The following is a 27,455-nucleotide window of genomic DNA, read 5'->3' on the forward strand; positions in this document are numbered from 1 at the left end:
CTTGATGTTGATTTTGGTACATTTTGATGGATTTCAAAAAGGGTTGAAATTGGCATGTTTTGGTTGATTTTGAAAATAGTTGAAAATGGCTTGTTTTGAAAATGGCACCTTGTGGTTTTGTATGAAAACATGGTTTTTGGGCATATTTTGACGAGACATAACTTGGACTATGGATCCCCATTTTGTATCAAACTTATTTAAAAATGAAATTGGATCCGGGATGTCCATGCCGTTAGAAGAACAGGCGGAAAACGATTTAAAATGAGAAAGTTATGTCCGTCGGAAGATTGGGGGTTGAATCTATAAATTCTGCAGCTTTTAACTTAGAAAATTTTTAGCAGAATGACCCTCCGCGCGTAGGCGCACTTGGCGCGTACGCGCCATTCTTCAAGAAGGCAGCATCCACGCGTGCGCGTGGTGTGCGCGGGCGCGTCGATGCGCTGCACCAAATGCCCAGCCATTTTCACGAGAGTTGTGTCAGTTTTGTGCCTGGGGCACAAATGTACCCGCGCGTATGCACGGCTGACGCATACGCGTCGTTTGGCTAGTTTTCAATCCGCGCGTCCGCGCGTATGACGTTTGCGCGTCGATGAGTGTTGTGGCCATCCACGCGTGCGCGTGAAGTGCGCGTATGCGTGACCCTGTTTTCATCCTAAAGTTGATTTTTGAGTTTTAAAAGTTAAATTTCATACTTCTAAGCCTCCGATATCACCACTTATGTCTTAAATTATTATGATATGCCTAGCAATGAGACAAAGAGCTAGTGAATATGGTAACTTGCGAGTGAAGCAATGGAAAAATGAGTGATCAATGAGGATCAAAGATGATTATGTGAAATGCGGAGGATGGCGGTGGAAGTGCTTGTTATGCCATGGGCCGAAGGGCCGTAATTGTTAATGAATTGGATGGTTATGGATTTAACCGTGAGCCGGATGACTGGATTATTGTCGTGTTACGGCGGAGCCATGATTATGGCTAAGTATAAATGCATATATGCTGTTGAATGAATTGTGAATGTTTGCACTTCCACTATCGGAGATGAGAGTTTCCCTGGGAGGAAGCAGTGGCTAGCCACCACGTGCTCCAGGTTGAGACTCGAAGCTCTTTTGACCCTATGTCGTCAGGGTGGCTGGGCACTATGAAAGCCCCGGATGATCTCACCGCCATAAATATTCACCAGTGAAGGTGATGGATATGGATCATGATTATGATCAAATTTATATTGAGTATAACTCGAGTTGGGGAGACACGACAGAGGGACAGTCCAATGGTTAGCAACTAGGACTTGTCGGGTTGGCTCTATAATCGACAGATGATATCATCAGCCATTAGGGACAGGCATTCATCATATGCATACTATGCGAATTGTTTGAGATTGCCTATTTGACTGCATATTACTTGCTATCTATCTAAATGCCTTATTTATTCCTATTTGTATATCTCTTGTCTGATATAACTGTGTTTGCTATATTATACTCCTGCTGGTGGTTGGGAGGTCTGAAGGAATTGGAAAGGGAAGTATTAGTTAGACTGAATGATCTTTAGTTAGATGCCCTTTATGGTTTAGCTTGTTTATAAGCTTTGATTTTATCTGGAGGAAGTTCTAGGATTGCCTTCGGCTTTTCTCTATTATTATATATTATATATGTGGAAGCTGTTACCATCCTGGGGACCTCTGGTTCTCACTCATGCGGATTTTGTGATTTTCAGATGCAGGACGCGAGGCTTCTCGTTGAGGCATGCTGGAGACTTCCGGATTAGCGAAGATCCTTTGTTCTTGGGGGCTCTGTTTTGGTTTATATGTTTTGCGTAGATACTTTTATCTCCGTTAAATAATACAAACTGTGATGACTCCTTCTAGAGGGGATTTTTGGAGAATAGGTTCTCTGTTTTTATGTCCCTTTGGGTTTCCTTTGGTGTTTCCTTATTTTATTATATGTATATATATTGCTATGCTCGGACCGATTATCTTCGCAACCGGATTTTGAGCTTTGATACTCCCGTTTTGACACTCTTTCGTATATATATATAATCTCGCGTTGGTTTATTCTTGTTCGGTACGTTATCGATCGGAGTGTTGCGCTTTTCGAGTTACAATTTTTGTTTTACCCAATTTTCTTATAAAGGCTCCTAGTTATAATCATTTTTCACAATACTATTCGTACTAATTTTTTTTTTGTTTTAGAGGTCGTAATACCTTGCCATCTCTGAATTATAACTTAAGCATAAGACTTTGTATGGTAGGGTGTTACATTATGGTATCAGAGCAGTTCGTTCCTGTAGAGCCTGAGGGACGGACTGACTATGCTTCTGTGCATTCTCTGTATGTGTGTTATGTGCTGTTAGTATATCTACTTGATATAATTGGCATAAACGTTCATGAGCATACATTTGGGACTTTGAAGCACTAGACTTTCGATATTGAGACTGATCAACTTAATTAATATCGAATGTTTGGTGTGTATAGGAACCAGATGGCGCCTCATGGACGCGGTAGAGGCCGTGGGAGAGGTCATACGAATGCTCGTGCGCCAGAGATTGACCCTAATGACCCAGTGAACTTTATGACTGCGTTGGAGAACATGGCTGCTGCTATGCAAGCCACTACTGAGGCTCTTGGTCAACAGATGAACAACCATGGCAACGACAGAAATGGAGCTCAGGGACCAATGGAGATCAGAACTTTCGCTATGTTGGTGAACAAGTGTAGGGTTGCTGAAAAGTGTGTGAAGAAGGCAGTTGCTGAGAGAGGGAGTCACAAAGGATCATTCCCACAGAATCGAGGGAAGAGCTTTGCACCTAGAGGTCCACCTTTCAAGAGGGGAGGTTCTTTTAGGAGGCCCAACAACAACAACTCCCAAGGGAAAGGGTTTGGAAAGCAGCCACAGAATGATCAAGCTTGTGCTAGGTGTAGAAGTCACCATCCGGGAGTCCCGTGCATAGCCGGATGGGGTTTGTGCTATTTCTGTGGTAAGGCGGGACATAAGGTCCCAAACTGTCCGAAGAAGGAAAAACAAGGTACAGGGAAAGCACAGCAGACTCGTCGGGTGTTCACCACCTCAGTTATAGGTGCCAAGGGATCCGAGACACTTATCCGAGGTAACTGTGAAATGGCTGGTCAAACTTTAAATGCTTTATTTGATTCGGGAGCATCGCATTCATTCATTGCATTTGAGAAAGCCCATGAGTTAGGATTGAAGATCGTAACTTTAGGTTATGACCTAAAAGTGTATAATGCTACCCATGAAGCCATGGTAACTAGGCTAGGATGCCCGAAAGTTTCGTTTAGGTTCAAGCAGCATGATTTTATCCATAACTTAATCTGCTTGCTGATGATCGATCTTTATCTTATCTTGGAATTGGACTGGTTATATGAGAACCATGTCCTGCTCGACTGTTCTACAAAAACAGTGTGCTTCATGCCAGAAGATACAGAAGGGCCGGTGGTAGTGAATAGTTACTACTTAAATTCTATGATGGTGAATTACTCTGGGACCGAATGTCAGGGTATCTTGTTGTTGACCGCGGGTGTTTCGGGCGATGATCAAAGATTGGAGCGAATTCTGGTTGTACGCGAGTTTCCGGAAGTGTTTCCCGATGATATTGATAAATTTCTACCTAACCGAGAGGTCGAGTTTGCTATCGAGTTGGTGCCTGGGGCTGGACCAATCTCGAGTGCTTCGTATAGGATGTCACCACTGGAAATGGCTGAGTTAAAGTCTCAGTTAGAGGATCTGTTGGGTAAGAACTTTATCCGACCAAGTGTTTTCCCGTGGGGTGCTTCAGTGTTACTGGTAAAGAAGAAAGATGGGAGTATGTGGCTCTGTGCGGATTACAGGCAGCTGAACAAGGTCACGATAAAGAATAAGTACCCGTTGCCGAGAGTTGATGATCTCATGGATTAGTTACAAGGAGATGGGGTTTTCTCTAAGATCGATTTGCGATCCGATTATCACCAGATAAGGGTGAGGGGTGAGGATATCCCCAAGACCGCTTTCAGGACTCGTTATGGTCATTACGAGTACACTGTAATGTCTTTTGGGTTGACAAATGCTCCTGCAGTATTCATGGATTATATGAACAGAGTGTTCCGTCCGTTTCTGGATAAATTCGTTGTTGTCTTCATTGACGACATACTGATTTACTCCAAGACTGAAGAAGAGCATGTGGAACACTTGAAAACCGTGTTGCAGATTCTAAAGGAGAAGAAACTCTATGCGAAACTGTCTAAGTGTGAGTTTTGGAAGAGTGAGGTGAAGTCTTTGGGTCACGTGGTGAGTAAGAAGGAGATAGCCGTAGATCCAACTAAGGTGGAGGTTGTGATGGATTGGAAGCAACCAACCACAGTAACTGAGATAAGAAGTTTTCTGAGCTTAGCTGGCTATTACCGAAGGTTCATCAGAGGCTTTTCACAATTAGCCTTGCCGTTGACAAAGTTAACCCGCAAGGACACACCATATGTTTGGACTCCTGAGTGTGAGGAGAGCTTTCAGGCGTTGAAGAAAAAGTTGACCACTGCACCTGTGTTGGTGTTACCTGAGCCGAATGAACCGTTTGAGGTGTACTGTGATGCCTCACTAAAGGGTCTAGGGTGCGTGCTGATGCGGCATCATAATGTAGTGGCGTATGCCTCACGCCAGTTGAGACCTCATGAAGTTAGTTATCCTACGCACGATTTGGAACTCGCTGTGGTTGTGTTTGCCTTGAAGGTGTGGAGGCATTATCTCTATGGGGTTAAGTTCCAAGTCTTCTCCGATCACAAGAGCTTGAAATATCTCTTTGATCAGAAAGAGCTTAATATGAGGCAAAGAAAGTGGATGGAATTATTGAAGGACTACGACTTTGAGTTGAATTACCATCTGGGAAAGGCGAATGTAGTGGCGGATGCGTTAAGTCGGAAGTCGTTATATGCGGCTTGGATGATGCTTCAAGAGGAGAAGTTGCTCAAGGGATTCGAGAGTCTGAAAAGTGGTGCTCGAGAAGTATCTGGAACTTTGTGTTTGAGCCGATTAGAAATCTCAAGTGACTTTAAGTCTGAACTCCTAAAGGCTCATGAAAATGATGAAGCGTTATGGAAGGTGTTACCGGCTATCGAGCAAGGAAAACAGTGGAGAGTGTCGGAAGAAAAAGATGGGTTATGGAGATTCAAGGGTAGGATCATTGTGCCGGATGTTGGCACTTTGAGGCAAGATATCTTAAAGGAGGCACACAAAAGCGGATTCTTCATTCACCCGGGAAGTACTAAGATGTACCATGATTTAAAGGCAATGTTTTGGTGGCCAGGTATGAAGAATGATATGGCGGAATATGTTTCAAAGTGCTTAACTTATCAAAAGGTAAAGATTGAACATCAAAGACCTTCCAGGATGTTGCAACCTTTAGAGGTTCCGCAATGGAAGTGGAAAAGTATTGCAATGGACTTTGTGTCGGGATCGCCAAGGACTAGGACTGGTTTTGATGCTATCTGGGTGATTGTGGACCGACTGATGAAGTCAGCTCACTTTTTGCCCATTCGGATGACTTACACCCTTGAGGATCTAGCACGGTTATACATAAAGGAGATTGTGAGACTCCATGGTGTACCTGCTACTATAATCTCTGATAGAGATCCTCGTTTCACTTCGAAGTTCTGGGGTATATTTCAGAAAGCTTTTGGAACCCGATTAAGCTTGAGTACAACTTACCATCCTCAAACAAATGGTCAATCCGAGAGGACGATCCAAACACTAGAGGATATGTTGAGAGCTTGTGTTTTGGACTAACCGGCGAGTTGGGATCGGTATATGCCGTTAGTGGAGTTTGCATACAATAATAGTTACCATGCGAGCATCGGAATGGCTCCGTATGAGGCCTTGTATGGGAGAAAATGTCAATCTCCGCTATGTTGGTATGAAGCTGGAGAGAAAGGCTTGTTGGGGCCGGAGATGATAGCTGAGACCACCGAACAAGTCAAGAAAATCTGAGATAGGATGCTTACGGCGCAGAGTCGCCAGGAGAGTTACGCCGATCAGAGGCGGAAGCCCTTGGAATTTGTGGAAGGAGATCATGTTTTCCTTAAGGTTACTCCAACCACAGGAGTAGGTAGGGCAATTAAAGCGAAGAAGTTGAATCCTCGATACATTGGTCCATTTCAGATCCTGGAGAGGATTGGACCGGTGGCATATTGGATGGCTCTACCACCTCATCTTTCGAACCTGCACGACGTGTTTCACGTGTCGCAGCTTCGGAAGTATATTCCTGATGCTAGCCATGTGTTAGAACCGGAATCGGTTCAGTTAAGAGAAGATTTGACGCTTCCAGTGGCTCCAGTCAGAATTGATGATACTAGTATCAAACGATTGCGTGGAAAAGAGGTTTCGTTAGTCAAAGTGGCTTGGATTCGAGGCGGTGTTGAGGAACACACTTGGGAACTTGAGTCGGAGGTGCGAACGTATTATCCGCACTTATTCTCAGGTAATTGAATTTGAATTTTGTGGGCAAAATTCCCAATTAGGTGGGTAGAATGTAAGACCCGGTTAATTAATGGCCAATTAACCCATAAATGAGAATTTATTCTAGAAAGCCAAAAAATGTGATTTTTATGGCTAAATATGATAGAGGAGATTGAGACGAGAATTTCGGTACCAATTTTATAGAAATCGGACCAAGATTGGACCGAACGGACCAAACCGGGTTAACCGGACCCAAACTGGGCCCTTGGCCCAACTAAACTAAACCTAATACACTCATTTCAGCACTCTCTCTTCTCACTACACTCAAGAAACACGCCGAAATAGAGGCCATGGAGGAAAGAACACTCTCTCAAGTTCTTTCTTTCATTTGATCTTCAAACCACCATAACTTTTGATCTAGAGCTCCGATTGCCACACTGTTTGCAGCCACGCGTTCACCACGGAGAGCTCTACAAAACTCATACAATCAATTTTGAGGTAAGCCACGTTTTGCTCTTCGAATGTCCAGCTTTGATTTCGAGTTTCATGAGCAAAAATGTTGAGATTTTGAAATCTTTGATGTTATAGGACCCAACTCTCTTGAAGGAGAAGGTTAATCTTGTCTCCTTGGACCTTGGGTGTGGTAAGATTCTCAAGCCTAGTATAATTTATTGTTCTATGATGTTTGGGTATTGAGATGTTGTGTATGGGTATGATGATTGTGGCTTAGGTTGTGTATGTGTGAATATTGGGGGCTTGATTGAGACCTTGGAAAGCTTGAAAAAGGGATTTTTAGTGGTAAAAATCTGTTCTTGGAGGTGTTGAGACCTAGAGGACTTGTGGACAAGTGGTTTGGAAGTGCTCCGGTTGAGCTTGGGAAATCGGCTAAGGTATGGTCTCGGTTTCTCGTATCTAATATGTAATGTGGTAGGAAATACTTAGGCTAGAGGCCCTAAGATAGGCATTGAATTGATGATGTTATTGAATGGTTGAGATATATGATGTGATCATATATGTGACTATGAATATTGATGCCTTGATTGTGTGATATATGAGAAAATGCATGTTGTGATATATGCTTGATGAATGATTGAGGTTGTATTGGTGGGTGGTACCATGTTGATGGTGAGTATGATGATGAGTATGTATAATGATGTTTGATTGGAAATGGTATTATTGAAAATTGGGATGGGGAAGGATGTATGACATGATATTGTGTTTGTCCTGTAGCCATTTGATTGAGAATTATTAAAATGGTTAGATGGTGGTTTTAGGAATTTTGGTAAAGTGTCAATGTGTGAGCTGAGGATGGCTTGATGTTGATTTTGGTACATTTTGATTGATTTCAAAAAGGGTTGAAATTGGTATGTTTTGGTCGATTTTGAAAATAGTTGAAAATGACTTGTTTTGAAAATGGCACCTTGTGGTTTTGTATGAAAACATGGTTTTTGGGCATATTTTGACGAGACATAACTTGGACTATGGATCCCCGTTTTGTATCAAACTTATTTAGAAATGAAATTGGATCTGGGATGTCCATGCCGTTGGAAGAACGGGCGGAAAACGATTTAAAATGAGAAAGTTATGTCCATCGGAAGATTGGGGGTTGAATCTGTAAATTCTGCAGCTTTTAACTTAGAAAATTTTTAGCAGAATGACCCTCCGTGCGTAGGTGCACTTGGCGCGTACGCGCCGTTCTTCAAGAAGGAACCATCAACGCGTGCGCGTGGTGTGCGCAGGCGCGTCGATGCGCTGCACCAAATGCCCAGCCATTTTCCCGAGAGTTATGCCAGTTTTGTACCTGGGGCACAAATGTACCCGTGCGTACGCACGGCTGACGCGTATGCGTCGTTTGGCTATTTTTCAATCTGCGCGTCCACGCCTATGACGCTTGCGCGTCGATGAGTGTTGTGGCCATCCACGCGTGCGCGTGAAGTGCGCGTACGCGTAGCCCTGTTTTCATCCCAAAGTTGATTTTTGAGTTTTAAAAGTCAAATTTCATACTTCTAAGCCTCCGATCTCACCACTTATGTCTTAAATCATTATGATATGCCTAGCAATGAGACAAGGAGCTAGTGAATGTGGTAACTTGCGAGTGAAGCAAGGGAAAAATGAGTGATCAATGAGGATCAAAGATGATTATGTGAAATGCGGAGGATAGCGGTGGAAGTGCTTGTTATGCCATGGGCCGAAGGGCCGTAATTGTTAATGAATTGGCTGGTTATGGATTTAACCGTGAGCCGGATGGCTGGATTATTGTTGTGTTACGGCGGAGCCATGATTATGGCTAAGTATAAATGCATATATGTTGTTGAATGAATTGTGAATGTTTGCACTTCCACTATCGGAGATGAGAGTTTCCCTGGGAGGAAGCAGTGGCTAGCCACCATGTGCTCCAGGTTGAGACTCGAAGCTCTTTTGACCCTATGTCGTCAGGGTGGCCGGGCACTGTGAAAGCCCCGGATGAGCTCACCCCATAAATATTCACCAGTGAAGGTGATGGATATGGATCATGATTATGATCAAATTTATATTGAGTATAACTCGAGTTGGGAAGACACGACAGAGGGACAGTCCAATGGTTAGCTACCAGGACTTGTCGGGTTGGCTCTATAACCGACAGATGATATCATCAGCCATTAGGGACATGCATTCATCATATGCATACTATGTGAATTGTTTGAGATTGCCTATTTGACTGCATATTACTTGCTATCTATCTAAATGCCTTATTTGTTCCTATTTGTATATCTCTTGTCTGATATAACTGTGTTTGCTATATTATACTCCTGCTGGTGGTTGAGAGGTCTGAAGGAATTGGAAAGGGAAGTATTAGTTAGACTGAAGGATCTTTAGTTAGATGCCCTTTATGGTTTAGCTTGTTTATAAGCTTTGATTTTATCTGGAGGAAGTTCTAGGATTGCCTTCGGCTTTTCTCTATTATTATATATTATATATGTGGAAGCTGTTACCATGCTGGGGACCTCTGGTTCTCACCCATGTGGATTTTGTGGTTTTCAAATGCAGGATGCGAGGCTTCTCATTGAGGCATGCTGGAGACTTCCGAATTAGCGAAGATCCTTTGTTTTTGGGGGCTCTGTTTTGGTTTATATGTTTTGCGTAGATACTTTTATCTCCATTAAATAATACAAACTGTGATGACTCCTTCTAGAGGGGATTTTTGGAGAATAGGTTCTCTGTTTTTATGTCCCTTTGGGTTTCCTTTGGTGTTTCCTTATTTTATTATATGTATATATATTGCTATGCTCGGACCAGTTATCTTCGCAATCGGATTTTGAGTTTTGATACTCCCGTTTTGACACTCTTTCGTATATATATAATCTCGCGTTGGTTTATTCTTGTTCGGTATGTTATCGATCGGAGTGTTGCGCTTTTCGAGTTACGATTTTTGTTTTACCCCTTTTTCTTATAAAGGCTCCTAGTTATAATCATTTTTCACAATACTATTCGTACTAATTTTTTTTGTTTTAGAGGTCGTAATACCTTGCCATCTCTGAATTATGACTTAAGCATAAGACTCTGTATGGTAGGGTGTTACATTAATCACGGCAGCGGCAACGGCTCTGGGCAGAAACGGTGGCATCTCCTTCGACGGCGATAGAGGCTTCCTTCGTCGCCTCCTTCTCTCTCCTCTGTTCATCACATCTTCGTTCCCTCTCTCCCTTGCTCTCACTCCTCTGGCTTTTCTCATCCCTTGCTTGACGGCGACAGCGATGGGACCTTAGCCGGCGTCGTTCTCTCCTTTTTCCCTTCTTCTTTTGCTTTTCGTTCTCCTTCTCTGTATCCTTTTCTATCTTGAGTGTGTTGGTGTGTGTGATAGAATTACAGCAAAATTAGGAATTTTTGTGTTAGGGTTAGGTTTGGAAAAAGAGGGGTAAGGGTAGTTTAAGAATTTTATAAAAAGTAGAGAATATATTAGTAATTTAAAACCAAATATAATCCATTAGAATTACTTTAAGAACATCATTTATTTATCACTTACAAATTATTTAAATAAGTACTCTAATTTAAAATTAAAGATAAATCAATTAATTTTCTTTTAGTGTATAAAAGTGAATTAAATCCTAATTATTTAAAGGGTAAAGTATATTTTTTGTCCCTGAAATTTGCTAAAAGTTTCAAAAATACTCATAAATTTTATTTTGTTTCAATTTTATCCCAAAAGTTTTCGATTTGCATTAAATATACCTTCGACGGCTATATTTTCTAAAAATTTAAGACTAATCTAACAATAATGCATGAAAATTATGCTTGATTTGTTTATGTTGAGGGGTTGTTCTTATAAAATTGTTGTTGAATTGGTCTTAAATTTTTTGAAAAATTAGCCGTCAGGGGTATATTTGATGTAAATCGAAAATTTCTAGGACAAAATTGAAACAAAATAAAACTTTGGAGTATTTTTAAAAATTTTGTCAAATTTCAAGGACAAAAAGTATACTTTATTAAATTAATAAATGCTCAATATTTTTTAATTACTAAAACTTTAAATTTTAGATAAGAAAATACCCAATTATTATAAAAATTATATGAGTCCTAATAATTTTAAACTCAAAGTCACATAATTTTGATTTAATTACTTTTTGGTAAAATAATTTTTTAAATATAATTCTAAACAAATATAATAAATTATTAAATAATTCATTATTTAATTTTTGAATACTCAGGTGTTACATTCTATCCTCTTTGCAAAAAATTTCACCTTCAAAAATTGATATAATTTGCAAAAAGGTTACATGATTTTAGCCCTTTATTACTAAACATAAAAAAGTACAATATGGTGAAAAGATTACAAAATAGATTTGTGTTAAATGATGCAGTCAATATTCACACACTCTTATTCTCTTAATAAGATAAATACATATAGTACTTTTTTACTTCGTTCATCACTTCTAAAATGTATCCCTAAAATGTATCCGAACATCAAATATTAAGACTAATTTTTCAATTTGTACCAAAATTTTTTTAACTTCTTTCTCAAAATATTCCTACTTCATAATCTTCTTATGTAAAGACATATATGCAAACAAAAGATCTTAACCTAAATATTTAAAAAAGTGATGAATATTCACATGGAGTTATTTTTATGTAAATTTTTTTAATTAAAAATTGTTAGATAATTTAATATATTTGACTAAATTATTACAAAAATTATATATGTTAACAAGTCAAAATTGGTCATATTACAAAAAAGATAATCAAAATTTGTGACCAGAGTTTATTACAATTATATCATCACATGTTAGCATGCTTATTAAGTAGTAAAACAATTTGTCAATTTATTGTGCAAGCTAGAACTTTGTAAAGATATTAGTTAGAATTGTTAGGAATTATGATTTAGTGATTAAGTTAATTAACATATTTAAGTATATGAATAGACATCATATGTAATGATATTATTCAAATGAAGTTTATAAGTTAATATGGGTTTACAGTAAAAGTCGTCTTCACTTTCTTGGAGAGTTATTAGTAAAAATAGAGATATGTATTATTTGTGTAGTGTTATTTCTCTTTTTAGTATATTGTTATATTATTGTTGAGAAAAAAGTTATATTATGTTTATATGACCGAGCAATTTTGAATAAATCAATTGTGATATTATACTTTTAGTTAAGTTAAAAAATATTCACATATATACCACAAATTAATAATTTGTAAATAAAATATATATTAAAATATAAAAAATATATATTAAAAATATGTGAAATAATACATATAGAATATATCAATTAATTTGATGGCTTATTTGAGTATGTACTTATTTCTTTATATAATAAAATTATTTTTGAACATTCATTCTACGTTCCACGCATTAAATTTAAGTATTAGCCTTTCTTTTTAATTTCCAAACTCTTATTTTTACAATTGTATTAGAATAGATTAATTGTTTATAAACATTCTACAAACTATTAAAAAAAATTATTTTTAATAGTCATTTATTTTATTTTTAATGATAATAAAAATAACTGCTAATATATATACTGACACAATTAGACCGTTATCTTATATTTTATCGTTAAAAGGTTCTCATGGCAACTATACAATTATCAATAAAAATTTTTTAATAACCATAAAAAATAAATAATTATCATTATAACATGTAAATAACGACAAATATATAATTGTCATTAAAATATAAATTAAATAAGATATATAATAGTTATTATGCTATTGTTATAAAATATTTCTCACTAAAAACAATTTTTATTGTAATGACATTTAAATGTACAACACGTACACTATGAGCTAAATAATGGATATGGATCAAGGATAGATGAACTTGGCTGAGTTCATATCAAAATTTGTTTTAAAAATATACTTTGATTTACCTAATTGATTCTATGTAATGTAGTAAATAATCGGCACTTCTTACCATGACGGTGACAGTGGTGTTTGAAAGAACTGAAATTACATTATAAAGAAAGAATGGAAGAATGGAAATGTGCTTCAATTTACAGAATAGGTGTTTTGATATTTTAAAAAATTATACAATTATCTATTTTAAATAATTATTTAATTACAAAATAATCAACTATAATTAAGATAATGATCAATTAAAATATTATATATCATGAGAAATAACTTACATATTATTTTAGTGAAAATATGATATAATTTACCTTTTTATATTAAGTCGTATTAAGGAGTTAGTACTTTTTAGATTTTAAATTAGCAAACAACCAATATTTAAAAAGAAATGAATAATATAAAGCTTATGAATCATTTGAAAAGAAATAATATTTACCAACTAAATAATGGCTAAATTTAATTAAAATTATTGGTCACTGCTGGTCACGGAGACTTTTTCATATATATATATATTCTTCCAGATGCACTATAGGCACAAATTGTAACTCGAATACGTATACCACGGTATTTACAAGCCTTCTCTGACACATTAATTGATATTCTCGTATTCACATGTCTATACATACATGATACATGTAATTTAAATTATAATTAGTCTTTTAATTAGTGTCGAGTAAGCAAACATAATGATGAGGGATGTGTTTGTGAAACACGTTGGAGAGGATAAAAGTATATTTCAGTACTTTAAACGTTGTTCTTTGATGTTTGGTCATTTTTTTTTTCTAAACGCCAACGTATGTGTTAGTTATTATTAGTTTTTTCATAATTTTTTTAAATAAATACTGAGAATATTAAAACAATTATTCTAATTTTTGTGCCCTGTTTATTATTTTAATTTTTATAATATGTATTATTGTTTTTATTAAAAATGATAAATTAAATAAAAATTTAATTATAAATAATAATAAAAATATAACTTGTAAAAAATTAGAACCTATAATAATAATAAAAATAATATTATTAAGAGTACTTTAAGAGAGTACTAAAATATATTATTTTATATATTATTCTTAATTTAATAAATAAATATTAATTTTATTATAAAAAATACTTAAAAATTATCAATTTTTATATGTTATTTTTTATTTTATAAATAAATATTAATTTTATTATAATAATAAAAAATTATAATATACTAAAATAGAATATTATAAAAAAATACTAAAATAATATAAAAAAATATTAAATATACTTAAAAAATAATATTATAATTTAATATTATATTTTTTTAGTAATTAATTAATTATTTATCTAGAAGTGATTTTAACTAATATTATCCAAACAATATTTATTTTATCAAAATCAATTTTAATAAAAATTGTTAAACATAAATCATGTTGGCACAAACTCACTTCTACCCAAAATCAATTTTACAAAATCACTTCCATTTAAACTCCAGTTTGCCCAACGTAAATCCAAACAAACACGAGGTTGTTATGTGCGAGAACCGTTATATGAAATTGTAAAATTGATGAATGACTGTGATTAGATCTAACCTCTAAAAATAAGAAAACCTCATCAGTATTGTCTTATTTATGAAAGAAAATACACTGCCTTCCAGTTCCACACTAAGAAATAAGAATATCCACTAAGTATTGATTTGATCCATCATTCCATCTTAATATTAATTTGTGAAACATATGTAAAACTTTTGATCAACTTTTCGAAGAATGAACGAGTGTCTCGTTAATTATCCAATTCTCTTATTTCAAAGTCTAATTGGTGTAGAAGAAATAACATGCATGTTTCATTCTTAAGACAGGAAAATAATCTTACAATAATTAAAAGAAAATAAATTAACTCTCTCTCTTTATTTCCAAGTTTCAAATTTATTCCAATATTAATGAGAGAGAGATAGCAAAGTTTCCATTCCAGCAGCTTTAATTCATGAGCATTGGTCATTGATTTCAGTACTCGGATTTAAGTTTTTTGAATGGAACTACCACACCCCTTTATGATTATCATTACTAGTATTTCCGGCGGCATTGCCCTGATTAGGCAATAATAACTCATCAATTAAGAAATCATCATCGTCATCATCATCAGTTCCAACAGTGAGGTAACTAAAATTGTCAAGATCACCAAAATCCACTGAATCAGCGAAATCTCCAAACGCAAATAATTCTTCATTAGCTTCAGCCGGTGGAACCACCAACACATTCTTATCACCAACAGGAAACAGAACCGACCCGCTACTCTCATCTTCAAAGAACAATCCTCCAAAAAAATCATCATCTGGTTCATCATTAGGAACAACAACATCTTCTAAATTCTTCTATTGTTGCTCTGCATTAAATAACAGTTCATCTTGCACACTGTTGTCAACTTCACCAGAAATAATCAGTGGCTGCACTGCTAGTGGTGCCGCCGGCGGTGGCTGCAACGAAGTTGACGCTTCAGAGTGGCGGGTACTTATTGTTATGCTGTTTCTAACAGCCTTCAACTTGTCGTCAACACAGATGAGAAAACGGTCCAACTCATCATCGCTAAAATCAGTTACAGGCCTATGTTCGTTATAAATTTGATGCATGAAGATGGCCATCTCTTTCTAATCGTTAAGTTTCTTGAGCTTCTCAAGTTGCTTCTCCATCCAAATCACCTTCTGTTGCCTGTACTCCTGATGAGTTACCATTCTGCCCGACCGCTCTGGCTCCGGAATCTCCTCAAACTTCTCCACGATCTCTTTAGCCTCCTCCACCGACGGCCACACCGTAGGATTCTTGTCCCCTGAACATGTTAGTTTAGGTCAGACATATAATCATTCATGTGTCAATAAATATTATTTATTGTCAGCACTTTATAAGTAATAATTAATTTATATTCATATTTATAAAAATTTTGCATATAAAGAATAAATAATTTGTATTTATATTTATCAAAATTTATATATATGAATTAGTAAATTTTATTCGTTAAAAATAATTTAATATTTATACTAATTAGATGACGACAAAAATATTAAAAATTGTTGACCCTCAAAAATCTTTTTCTTTCTTATGGACTTAACTTTTTGAAGAATGGAGTTGATATAATTTGTTACAATTTAAATTTAGGTTCAAATTGAAATTGAAATTGTACCTGGACTAAAGATGGCAATACAAGCCTGAATGTCATAAAGGATGGCGAGCTGCTCCAACTTCTTCAACAACCCGGCACGCCTCTTTCTGAATGTAGCTTTTCTTGAATTCATATCATCTATCAGTTGTAGTTTCATCCTCCTCTTCATTTTTGGGATATCGTCATCATTGTTGTTGGCTGCCATCTCATATTGCCTTGCTAGCTCTGCAAATGACACCCTCCTTTTTCGGAGAACGGAAAACAGGTTAGGACGACAATTGTTATCCATCATGCAATGCTATAAAAACTAACACAAATGGTGTGTATGTATGTATGTATATGTTTTTCATGATGGTGTTTTCTTCACACTTATCTATTTATAAAAGTAAAAAATTCTCATTTTCTCTTTGTTTCTTATTGGCATTAACAACATCGTTGACATAGCATTCTCTCTGATAATATTTCAGAATCTGAAAAATAAATGTTTTGTTCAAAAAATTATGGGAGCCACATTCAAATTTGAGATACGTTATACGTATTTTGTGGGTTGGTATATTTTTTTTTTACTATTAAAGTATGTTAGAAAATATTTTAATATCAGAAAGAAAAAATTTTAATATTAAAAAAAAAGCTGTCCTATATTTTTTTTTTTCAGAGTTTGGTTAATTTGTATTTAAAATGTATAATAATATATTTTTTTATGTTTTTAAAATATGCCTTTAAAACTCTGATAGTAACATTTTTTATGATTATAGAGTGGTATATGTATTTTGTTCTCTTCAAATTTAAAAGTGATTATGATGCTGCATAATTCAAGTATTTAAAGTTACATGAAATTGCTTAAGGTAATAAATAGAAAGACTAAGGGCTTGTTTGGGTGCCATTATTTTGATAAAAAAAATATTTTTTTAATAAAAAAGATATTTTTTTATTTTTTAACATGTTTGACAAATTTCTAGTAGTAAAAGTAAAAGCACTAGAAAAATAAAAAAACATCTTTTTTGAGAAACTGTAATTTATATCTTTTTTTTAAAAAAAAAATTTCTTAAAAAAAAGATGTTTTTTAATACATAAAAAAAGTGCTTTTATATTGTTATACCCAAACATAATTGATAGATAAAAAAAATTTTTTACATGAGATATCTAAATATAAAATTACTTTTATTTTTTCATAAGATCTTTTAAAAAAAGATAACTCGAAAAAAGATTTTCTTTTAGAAGCTCACCAAACAAGCTCTAATTCTACATTCAGAATTTAACTAACAATCCAGAACTGCCTTTGGGTAAATGCAAAATTGAACTTTTTCCAAAATCTTTTGTATTGTGTAGTTATTATTTGTTGGTTGACTTCTGATTGTATAATTAGTATTTTTGGAAGTGATTATTCATTCGTTGTCCAACAAAAAAAAAACGACGTCATTTAATGAGTTTTAGTATCGTATAAAACGTGAAATTTATAAAATTAATTATAGAAAAGCATTGAATGCAAAAATAAAGTGTTTTCCATTAGAAATAATTACATATTAAATCATTTAAAAAAAATTAATGTGCATACAAAAAATTAGGCTATAAATTAATTATTATATTTATGTATAAATATATATATAGTTTAATTTATTTTTAATATATATTTTGTTCGGTAATTAATTTTTTATGTATATATAACATGATTACAATTTTAAATATAATTTGATATAATTAACTTTGTTTGACCGTTTAATATGATTAAATTTTTCTTTTTTTTTTTTGTAAATTGAAAGTATTTTTGTAGTTAATAGATCAGATATATCATCATTTGTATTCTCTTTTATTAATTTAAACTTTTAAAAAAATAATTTTAGGATAAATTATTAATATTTTTATAATCTAAAAATTTAAAATTTAATTCTTATTATTTGCAAAAATTTTTTTGGACAAGTAGTTCCATAATTATAATTAACCTAATAAATCTTTAATTATAAGTCTTGACAACAGGATAATTAGTCAATTTTTACTAATAATTGATATTTTTTATGAGAGACAGAAAAAAGCTTTGTTTCTCTCTCAACCATTAATAATTATGTTAATTTAGTACTATTCTTAACAAAAAAAGAAAGAAAAAATTTCAGAAGGATTAAATATTCATTTTAAAATTTTGGTCTCTATAAAATTGTATTTTGGGTTTAGATCTAGTAAAATTTAGGAAAAATTCTACTCCTTTCTCTTGAGAGATGTTAAATACTTAAATAACACTCTCATCTTCTCTATTTATAAACCCGTCTCTTATAACTTTTAAAAAATTTCTTCTTTAATCCATTTTAAATTTTTTGTGTTAACTAACATTAATTTTATTCATTTTTTAAGAAAAAATAAATTATTTTTTACAAAAATATCTTTTAATAAAAATTTAATTTTTTGTGAATAAATTTTATTTACCAAAATATCTTTTAATAAATTATTTTTCTATTAATTAAATTATATTTTTACCAAAATATTCTTTTAAAATTTTTTAATGATTAAATTATTTTTTCTAAAATACCCTTCAATAATGATTAAATTGTGATTTTATCAAATTTTTCGTTGAATTAATTATTAAATTGTAATTTTATCAAAGTTTTTGTTAAAATTAAATAATTAATTTTTTCTAAGATCTTTTAAAAAATTATTGAAAGATATCTTAGAAAAAAAATAATTTAATCATTAAAAAATTTTTTAAAAAATATTTTGGTAAAAATATAATTTAATCAATAAAAAAATAATTTATTAAAAGATATTTTAATAAATAAAATTTAATAAAAAAATAAAATTTTTATTAAAGAGTATTTTTATAAAAAATAATTTACTTTTTCTAAAAATGGATAAAATTAACGTTACTTAACAAAAAAGTTAAAATAGATTAAAAAGGGAGTTTTTTAAAAGCTATAAAAGATGAGAATGTATATTTTACAAATAAACTAGTGTATCTTTTCGTACCCTATACAGGATAATACATAAAATTATATAAAAAAATTTATTAAAAAATTAAATAAAAAATATAATCCTTATGGGATCGACCTCACTCGCGTGAGTTTTACTACTTGATGCGACCCGATATACTTGCCGGTGAGTTTGTGCGAAAATTCAATTTTCCCTCATCAATTCATCAAGCTGTTTTGAACTGGATGCATAGGGAAGCCAGCGTACATTTTGTTAAAGATAATTGTGCGTTGATTTTAATATGCTTGCATCCTATTCTTTTCGAGCGGTTGTCTGACCATCTTATTGATCATCCGCCATTATCAAAGATTGAGCTCCAGGTCCCCGGCAATGACGGCAATGTTTCGAGAGTTACCTGAAACTGGGTTGCTTTTGGGCCTGAACATGAGGTGCAGACTCCTTTTGAGGTAGCGTCCGACTTAGGTGCCGCCATCTGAGCTCCTCTTGAGGAGGTGGGGGATGGTACTTGCAAGGAACCCCGATATTTAAGTTAGCAAGGATTTTAGGCAACTTTTTAGTAAATTGGGTTCTGAATATACTTGAAAGTGTCAATGTATTTATAGTAGAATAAATAACTACCTTTTAGAGTAGTTCAATCTTTAGTGGTGTATAACCGTTCCGTTTTATCTAGGGGTTGTTAAGACCTCTCTTCTAGATTAATAGGAGATATCTTAGGAGTTGGTTGAGATTCATCTTATTTGAATAAGTCGGGCCAAATTGGCGCCACGTGGGCCGACCTTATGAGGTTGGATAGGTTCTAGAGTGTGATAAAGACTCTTATTCTATAAACTGAGCTTTAACCTTTTTGGACCTGATTAAATTGTGGGTCAAGATATAAACAATAACGATACAATATTTTTTTTATGTAAAAGCCATTATTTTAAAAGCAATTAATCCAAAGAAACACTTAACGAGACTAAGAAAGATATAATTTGAACTTTACTTGCTCGGTCCATTCTATCTATCTATATATTAATCATAATGGTCTATACTTTAAATTTCTTAATAATAAATGAAAATTTATTTATAAATAAAATTGACTTAGATTTTCTAAAAGATTGACATTAGGAAAATTATTTTTTTTGTCCATGGTATTTTCTAGTTCAACAGACTAAGAATTAATTCGTCACGGATTTGAGCTTTATTTAAAGGTCTGTCGTTGGCCAATGAATTGCTGCATGCACGAAATGAGATTTGAACTCCCAATACTTATTTAAACGGACAAGTGAGCTCGACCAACCAAATTGGTTAAGAAAACTATTTTATACTAAGGTGAGTAACTGAGTACCATATTGAATGAATTTAACAAATTGTGAATGTCATCAGTAGTCTTTTTTGTATTGAAAGAGTATATTTTGGTTGAGATTTGGGCTTGGCAAACGCCCAACCCACAAACACAACAAACAGGCATATATTTATAGCCCATCATACTCATTGAAAGTTCATTTATGAAGTAACAAATTCCTTAATCTCTTTCGACCAAAACAAAAATTGTTACGGGCCTAAGGCCCGTATGTAAACCAAAATATAGAAAAACAAAAACTCGTTACAATTATGGATTTTGAGCTGATATAGCTTTCCTACCTCGCTTCTACAAATGTCTGATTATTGGCTACCTATTATACAACTAAATCCACTAATATAGTATTATGTGTAGTGCCTAACCCACAAATCACAAATTAATATTAATTGTTGTAAAATAAATATAAAATAAAAAAATATAAGTAGAAGATTCTAGTATTACAATTACTATCTCAATATAATAAAGATGATTAATATATTTACTAATATTATATGTAAAGAGTGAGAGAAAAGAGTATTCAAAAATACTTGTAAAATAAAGAGAGAGAGAGAATTGTATTAGTAATATAAAAAAGAGAGAAGATTTTTTATTGCTTCTGTGTGTAATAGTCCCTCTTGCTTCTCTATTTATAGGCGAAGGAAGATTTACATTTTCAAATTTCTTTAATGCATTCATCCTTGAGAGCATGAGCCACCCATAATAAATGGCATCCACATACTCATTCTTATCACAACACTCCCCTTAGATGCCCATTTAGGATTATGCCTCGTTAAAACCTTACTAAAAAAAACCTAATGGGAAAAAAATTTTAGTGAAGGAAAAAGAGTACAAAATCCTTTGTAATGGGACTACCTCGTTAAAAACCTTGTCAAGAAAAACCCAATGGAAAAAAAACCTGACTAAGGAAAAAAGAGTACAGTCTCCCCCTCTTGTCGACATCATTTAACATCTCGAAATCGATATATCTCAATATGATGTACCAATTTTTCAAATGAAGATTTTGGAAGTGACTTTGTAAATAAATCTGCTAGATTATCACTTGAACGGATCTTTGATGTATCCACCTTTAAGTTGAGCAATGCATGCTTGATTATCTTCAAACAAGACAGTTGGAGCTATCTTCTGATTAATCAGTCCACATGATGACAGAATATATTTGATCAAACTCCTGAGCCAAAAATACTCCCGACTTGCTTCATGAATTGCTAGTATTTCGGCATGATTAGAGGATGTTGCTGTTACAGCAATCGTCTGTTTCATGGACCTCCATGATATAGCTGTTCCACCATATGTAAACAGGTATCCTGTTTGAGATCTCTCTTTATATGGATCAGACAAGTACCCAGCATCTGCATAGCCAACTAGTTGAGACTTAGATCCATAGGGATAGAACAGTCCCATATCAACCGTTCCATAAAAATATCGAAAGATTTATTTGATTCCACTCCAATGTCTTTTGGTTGGAGAGGAACTATATCTTGCTAGTAAATTCACAGCAAATGATATATCGGGTCTTGTATTATTAGCAAGATATATTAGCACTCCAATGGCACTAAGATATGGTACTTCAAGACCAAGAATATCTTCATTTTCTTCTTTAGGACAGAACTGATCCTTTTGCACATCCAAAGATCTTACGATCATTGGGGTACTCAAGGGATGTGACTTATCCATATAAAATCTTTTCAAGATCTTCTTTGTGTATGTTGTTTGATGAATAAAGATCTCATTTTTTATATGCTCGATCTGCAGGCCGAGACAAAATTTAGTCCTTCTAAGATCTTTCATCTCAAACTCTTCTTTTAGAGTTTTTATAATTGTTGGAATCTCTTCAGGAGTTTTAAATCATCAATGTACACAGCAACTATAATGAATCTAGATGCAGATTTCTTTATGAAAACACATGGACATATATCATCATTCTTATATCCATTTTTGGCCAGATACTCAGTAAGACGATTATACCACATTCGTCCAGATTACTTCAGACCATATAAAGATCTTCGCAATTTAACTGAGTATAATCCATGTGAATATTTATTGGATGGTTTAGATATCTTTAGTCCTTGAGGGACTTTCATATAGATATCCCGATCTAATGAGCCGTATAAGTAGACTGTTATCACATCCATTAAATGCATATGCAGTTTATGATATGCAGATAAACTGACCAAATAACGCAATGTTATCGCATCCACTACAGGAGAATACGTTTCTTCATAATCTATACCGGGCTTTTGTGAAAAATCTTGTGCCACAAGTCGGGCTTTGTAGCGCACAACTCCATTTTTTTCATTTCGTTTTCTCACAAATACCTATCGGTATCCAACAGGTTTTACATCTTCTGGTGTATGGACTATAGGTCCAAAGACATCACGTTTTGCAAGTGAGTCTAACTCAGCCTTGATGGCTTCTTTCCATTTTGGCCAATCATTTTTTTGTCGTCATTCTTCGACTGATCTTGGCTCAAGATCCTTACTTTCATGCATGATATTCAATGCCACATTATATGCAAAGATTTCATTGACAATTGTCTTATTTCGGTCCCATTTCTCTCCTGTAAAGACATAATTTATCGAGATCTCGTCATTTTCACAATTTTCAGGTACCTGAACGTCTTCTGGCGTTAAAACTATATCAGAATTTTGAACAACTGCAGGTGTCTTTACTATGTCTTTTTCAACAGGAATAGTATTTACCTCTTTTATTTTTCGAGGATTTTTGTCTTTGGAATCGACAGACCTGCCATGCTTCTGGCGTGTATTTGCTTCGGTGGCAATTTGTCCAACTGGAACATCAATTCAAATTGGGACATTTTTCGCTGGTATATAAGATTTGGTTATCCTCTTTGTATCAGAAAATATATCAGGCAATTCATTTGCTATTCTTTGCAAATGTATAATCTTTTGAACTTCTAGTTCACATTGCCCTGATCGAGGATCTAAATGTATCAAGGATGATGGATTCTAATTAAGTTCCTTTTCAGGAAGCTTATTCTTTCCCCCTAATGTTAGAAATTTTGATTCATCAAAATAATAATCCGCATACCGGGCTTTAAATACATCTCCAGTTTGTATCTCAAGATACCTCACTATAGAGGGAGAATCATATCCAACATATATTCCTAATTTTCTTTGGGGTCCCATTTTGGTAGGAGAAGGTGGTGCAATAGGAACATATTTCGCACACCCGAATATTCTTAAATGGGAAACATTTGGCTGCTGGCCAAAAGCTAATTGCATAGGAAAGAACTGATGGTAATTCATTGGCCTCAAACAAATAAGTGCTGCGACATGTAAAATAGCATGCCCCAAACCGAGGTTGGGAGATTTGTTTTCATAAGTAAAGGTCTAGCAATTAATTGGAGGCGTTTAATAAGTGATTCTGCTAACCCATTTTGTGTGTGAACATAAGCTACTAGATGTTCGACACTTATTCCATTAGCCATACAATAAGCATCAAAATCTTGGGAAGTAAATTCACCAACATTATCAAGACGAATTGCTTTGATTGAATTTTCTGGAAATTGTGCTTTTAATCGAATAATTTGAGCCAGTAATCTCGCAAACGCCAGGTTGCGAGAAGATAATAAGCACACATGTGACCATCTCGAATATGCGTCTATTAGGACCATAAAATATCTAAAAGATCCACATGGTGGATGAATAGGTCCACATATATTGCCTTGAATCCTTTTTAGGAATTCAGGGGACTCAAATCCAATCTTTACTGGTGATGGCCTTAAAATTAACTTCCCTTGAGAACATGTAGCACAACAAAATTCACTAGATTTAAGAATTTTCTGATTCTTTAGTGAATGTCCATGGGAGTTTTCAATAATTCTCCGCATCATGGTTGTTCCCAGATGACCCAATCGGTCATGCCAAGTTACGAATTCATTTGGGCTAGTAAACTTCTGGTTTACAGTGGCATGTGATTCAATTGTACTAATCTTGGTATAATATAATCCAGATGAAACTGAGGGTAACTTTTCTAGTATAACCTTTTTATTTAAATCATGAGTTGTGATACATAAGTACTCATGACTTCCCTCATTCATAGTCTCAATATGATATCCATTTCAGCGAATATCTTTAAAACTTAACAAGTTTCTTAGAGACTTGGTAGACAATAGTGCATTATTTAGTATGAATTTTGTTCCTCCGGGAAACAAAATTATAGCTCTTCCGGAGCCTTCAATCACATTGCCCGAGCCAATAATAGTATTAACATATTCTTCTTTTGGTACAAGATGGGTAAAATATATATCACTTTTGAGAATGGTGTGCGAATTTGCACTATCCGCAAGGCATACATCTTCATTATATACCCTTGTCATTTTCTTCAAAGACAAATAATAATAATAATAATAATAATAAAATGAGTAAAAGTACATGCACAGTATAATTATTCACGTGAATATTTAACAAACACATATATTAAATTATTCCATCATTGATCAAATAGCCAATATTTCCTTGAGGATCCTCAAAGAAATTCGATACATCATAATGAGTGGTGGAATTTTCATAATTTGAAACAAAATTTGTTTCCTTTCCTTTGTCATCCCTTTTCAAGGATGCTTGATAAAGATCAACTAGGTGCCTTAGGGTACGACAGATACGTGACAAATGGCCCTTTCCACTACAATGGAAGCATTTATCCTCAATTGATTTACTTTGCTCATTGTTTCTTTCTTTATCCCACTTCTGGTGAGATCCTTTCTTGTGAACATAATTTTTTTTTCTTTCATAATCTTTCTTGTTACCAAAACCTTGCCATTTACCTCTTATGAGGTTATGATTTACCGCATTTGCTTCAGAAAATGGGGCGGCGCCAGCTGGGCGCGCTTCATGATTTCTTAAGAGCAACTCATTGTTGCGTTCGGCAACAAGAAGATAAGAAATTAACTCAGAATACTTTTTAAATTCTTTTTCTCGATACTGCTGCTGCAGGAGCACATTCGAGACATGGAAGATCGAGAAAGTTTTCTCTAACATATCGGGTTTGAAGAAATATTACCGTCTTTTAATAATTATACCTTTCTTCAAGGTCTTTCCACAGATCTGCAGGATCTTTTAACGTGAGATATTCATTTTTCAATCATACGTCAAGATGACGACGAAGGAAAATCATAGCCTTGGCTTTATCCTTCTGGAATATATTATTTTCAACCTTTATGGTATCTCCAAGATCCATTGAATCAGGATGGATTTTAGCATCTAGTATCAATGATAAATAGTTGTTTCTAGATATATCAAGAGCATTAAATTTAAGATGAGAGAGTTTTGACATAATAAAAATTTGTTACCTGAGTCTTTCTAAATTTTGGTCAAAGTCTCGTGCTGATAACGTGTTGTAAAATAAATATAAAATAAAGAAATATAAGTGGAAGACTCTAGCACCACAATTACTATTTCAGTATAATAAAAATGATTAATATATTTACTAATATTATATATAAATAGTGAGAGAGAAGAGTATTCAAAAATATTTGTAAAATAAAGAGAAAGAGAATTATATTAGTAATATAAAAGAGAGAAAAGATTTTTTATTACTTCTGTGTGTAATAATTCCTCAATTACTTCTCTATTTATAGGCAAAAAAAGATTTACACTTTTAAATTTTTTTAATGCATTCATCCTTGAGAACATAAACTGTTCATAATAAATAGCATCACATATCCATTGTTATCACAACATTAATAACTCTTATTACTGTACTATAATATTCATTATGCAATCGGGATATAGTTAAACAAAAGGATTCATTTTTCTTTAACCAATTAAGTGTAACGAGTTTAATCCTTATCTCGTGACATAAAAAAAAAAAAAAAAACTTTAAAAATTTCGAATTAGTTATCCCATCTATTGAGGTGCCTACAAAACCAACATTGATTTAATTACCATACACGCAAGTCACACCTAGCTATCTCCGTTGTGGAAAGAAAAATCATTATGTATGTAGTATATGTAACGAACTTCACACAAAATATAATGATATATATTAGAAAAAAACTTTTAGGTACTTAAAAAAAATTGATATTACAACGATTTTAGTCACTATTCTTAATTATAAATTTTTTATATAATTGAAATTAACAACTAAAAAAAATTGAAACACCAATATTTTTAAAATACCTAAAACTTTTTCTATATTATGTCATAGGGCTCCGATCCACTTGGTGGTTGGCTCCAATTTAAAAGAAGAATACAATGAGTGTATATGGACTCATTGCTAGAGAAGATTCTAAGGCAAATTTTTGAATTTTAGATATTGGTGGATGAAGATTCAAAAGAGAATTATTCTTTATAATACTTAACTAACTTGGCAATCAAATTGCATAAACATATATATATTCATCATCTCTAGTTGTGAATGACGAAGATTAAGAAACACTCATATATTCCACTTGCTAAAAGCTTAATAGTTAGTGCAAAATTATAATCCTCCATTAGTCCATTCCATTTAATCAAATACATTGCACTTTTTCTAATTCCGTCAACCTTCACAATGAGAAGCACATCTGTTATCTATTATATATTATATTATAATATTATATTAATACCGAATTTGTGTATATAATAATAGAGTTAAGGTGACATATTTTTAAAAATACTTTTAATTTATTTTTTAATTTATTAAACCAAAGTAATTATACTTAATTATGTATATTAATTAATTGATTTAATTAACTCATTATATATTAAAATAATAAATTTAATTAAATTAAATCAAATTATATGTATTGAGTCAAAATTAAATTATATAAATTAAAAATAAAATTAAAATAAAATAATTTTTTATTTATTTAAATTGAATACAATAAATAATTAAATACAAATTAATTTAGTTAAATAACTATTGTCTTCTAGTTTGCTATATATAGATGATCAAATAAAATTATAAGAATTATTATTTTTATTCTTTTTGCTATTTTAGATATTTTTTATTTTTTTATATATAAATGTACTCAAATTAATTTTTTTATATATTAGTCTGTTTTTTCTTATGTATTTTGATTTTTATATATAGTACTTATTGATATTATTATTATTTTCATTTTCTTAAAATGTTCTTTAACGTGAACTTTTTTTCTTATGTATTATTATTATTATTATTATTATTATTATTATTATTATTATTTCTCCAATTATAAATATCTTTATAGTGATTATTTGATAGAATTTTTTTGTCTGGTAGATTTATTTTTTCGCTTTCTTTTGCCAAAGATGATATATATTAAAGGAGAAAAAGATGATACAAAATGAATTTCAAACTTTAAATTTAAATAAGATATACAAATGAAAACTATTAGATTG

General features: G+C 33.1%; 1 protein-coding gene across 1 annotated transcript; it reads right to left on the reverse strand.

Annotated features, from left to right (window-relative positions):
• Positions 1-15,366: 15,366 nt before the first annotated feature.
• On the reverse strand, positions 15,367-16,164 carry LOC112786497 (agamous-like MADS-box protein AGL92). The gene is made up of 2 exons (XM_025829869.1): positions 15,897-16,164; positions 15,367-15,545 (listed from the first exon to the last, which is right to left on the reverse strand). Exons 1-2 carry the CDS (start codon positions 16,162-16,164, stop codon positions 15,367-15,369), a joined length of 447 nt encoding a protein of 148 aa, XP_025685654.1.
• Positions 16,165-27,455: the final 11,291 nt, after the last annotated feature.

The sequence above is a fragment of the Arachis hypogaea genome, chromosome 20 (assembly GCF_003086295.3).
Source record: "Arachis hypogaea cultivar Tifrunner chromosome 20, arahy.Tifrunner.gnm2.J5K5, whole genome shotgun sequence".
Lineage (NCBI taxonomy): Eukaryota > Viridiplantae > Streptophyta > Magnoliopsida > Fabales > Fabaceae > Arachis > Arachis hypogaea.

Coding starts and splice junctions, on each gene's coding strand:
- LOC112786497 (XM_025829869.1), bottom strand. CDS start 16,164: ATGGATAACAATTGTCGTCCTAACCTGTTTTCCGTTCTCCGAAAAAGG. Junction 15,546..15,896: donor TATTGCCATCTTTAGTCCAG/GTACAATTTCAA, acceptor TAACATGTTCAG/GGGACAAGAATCCTACGGTG.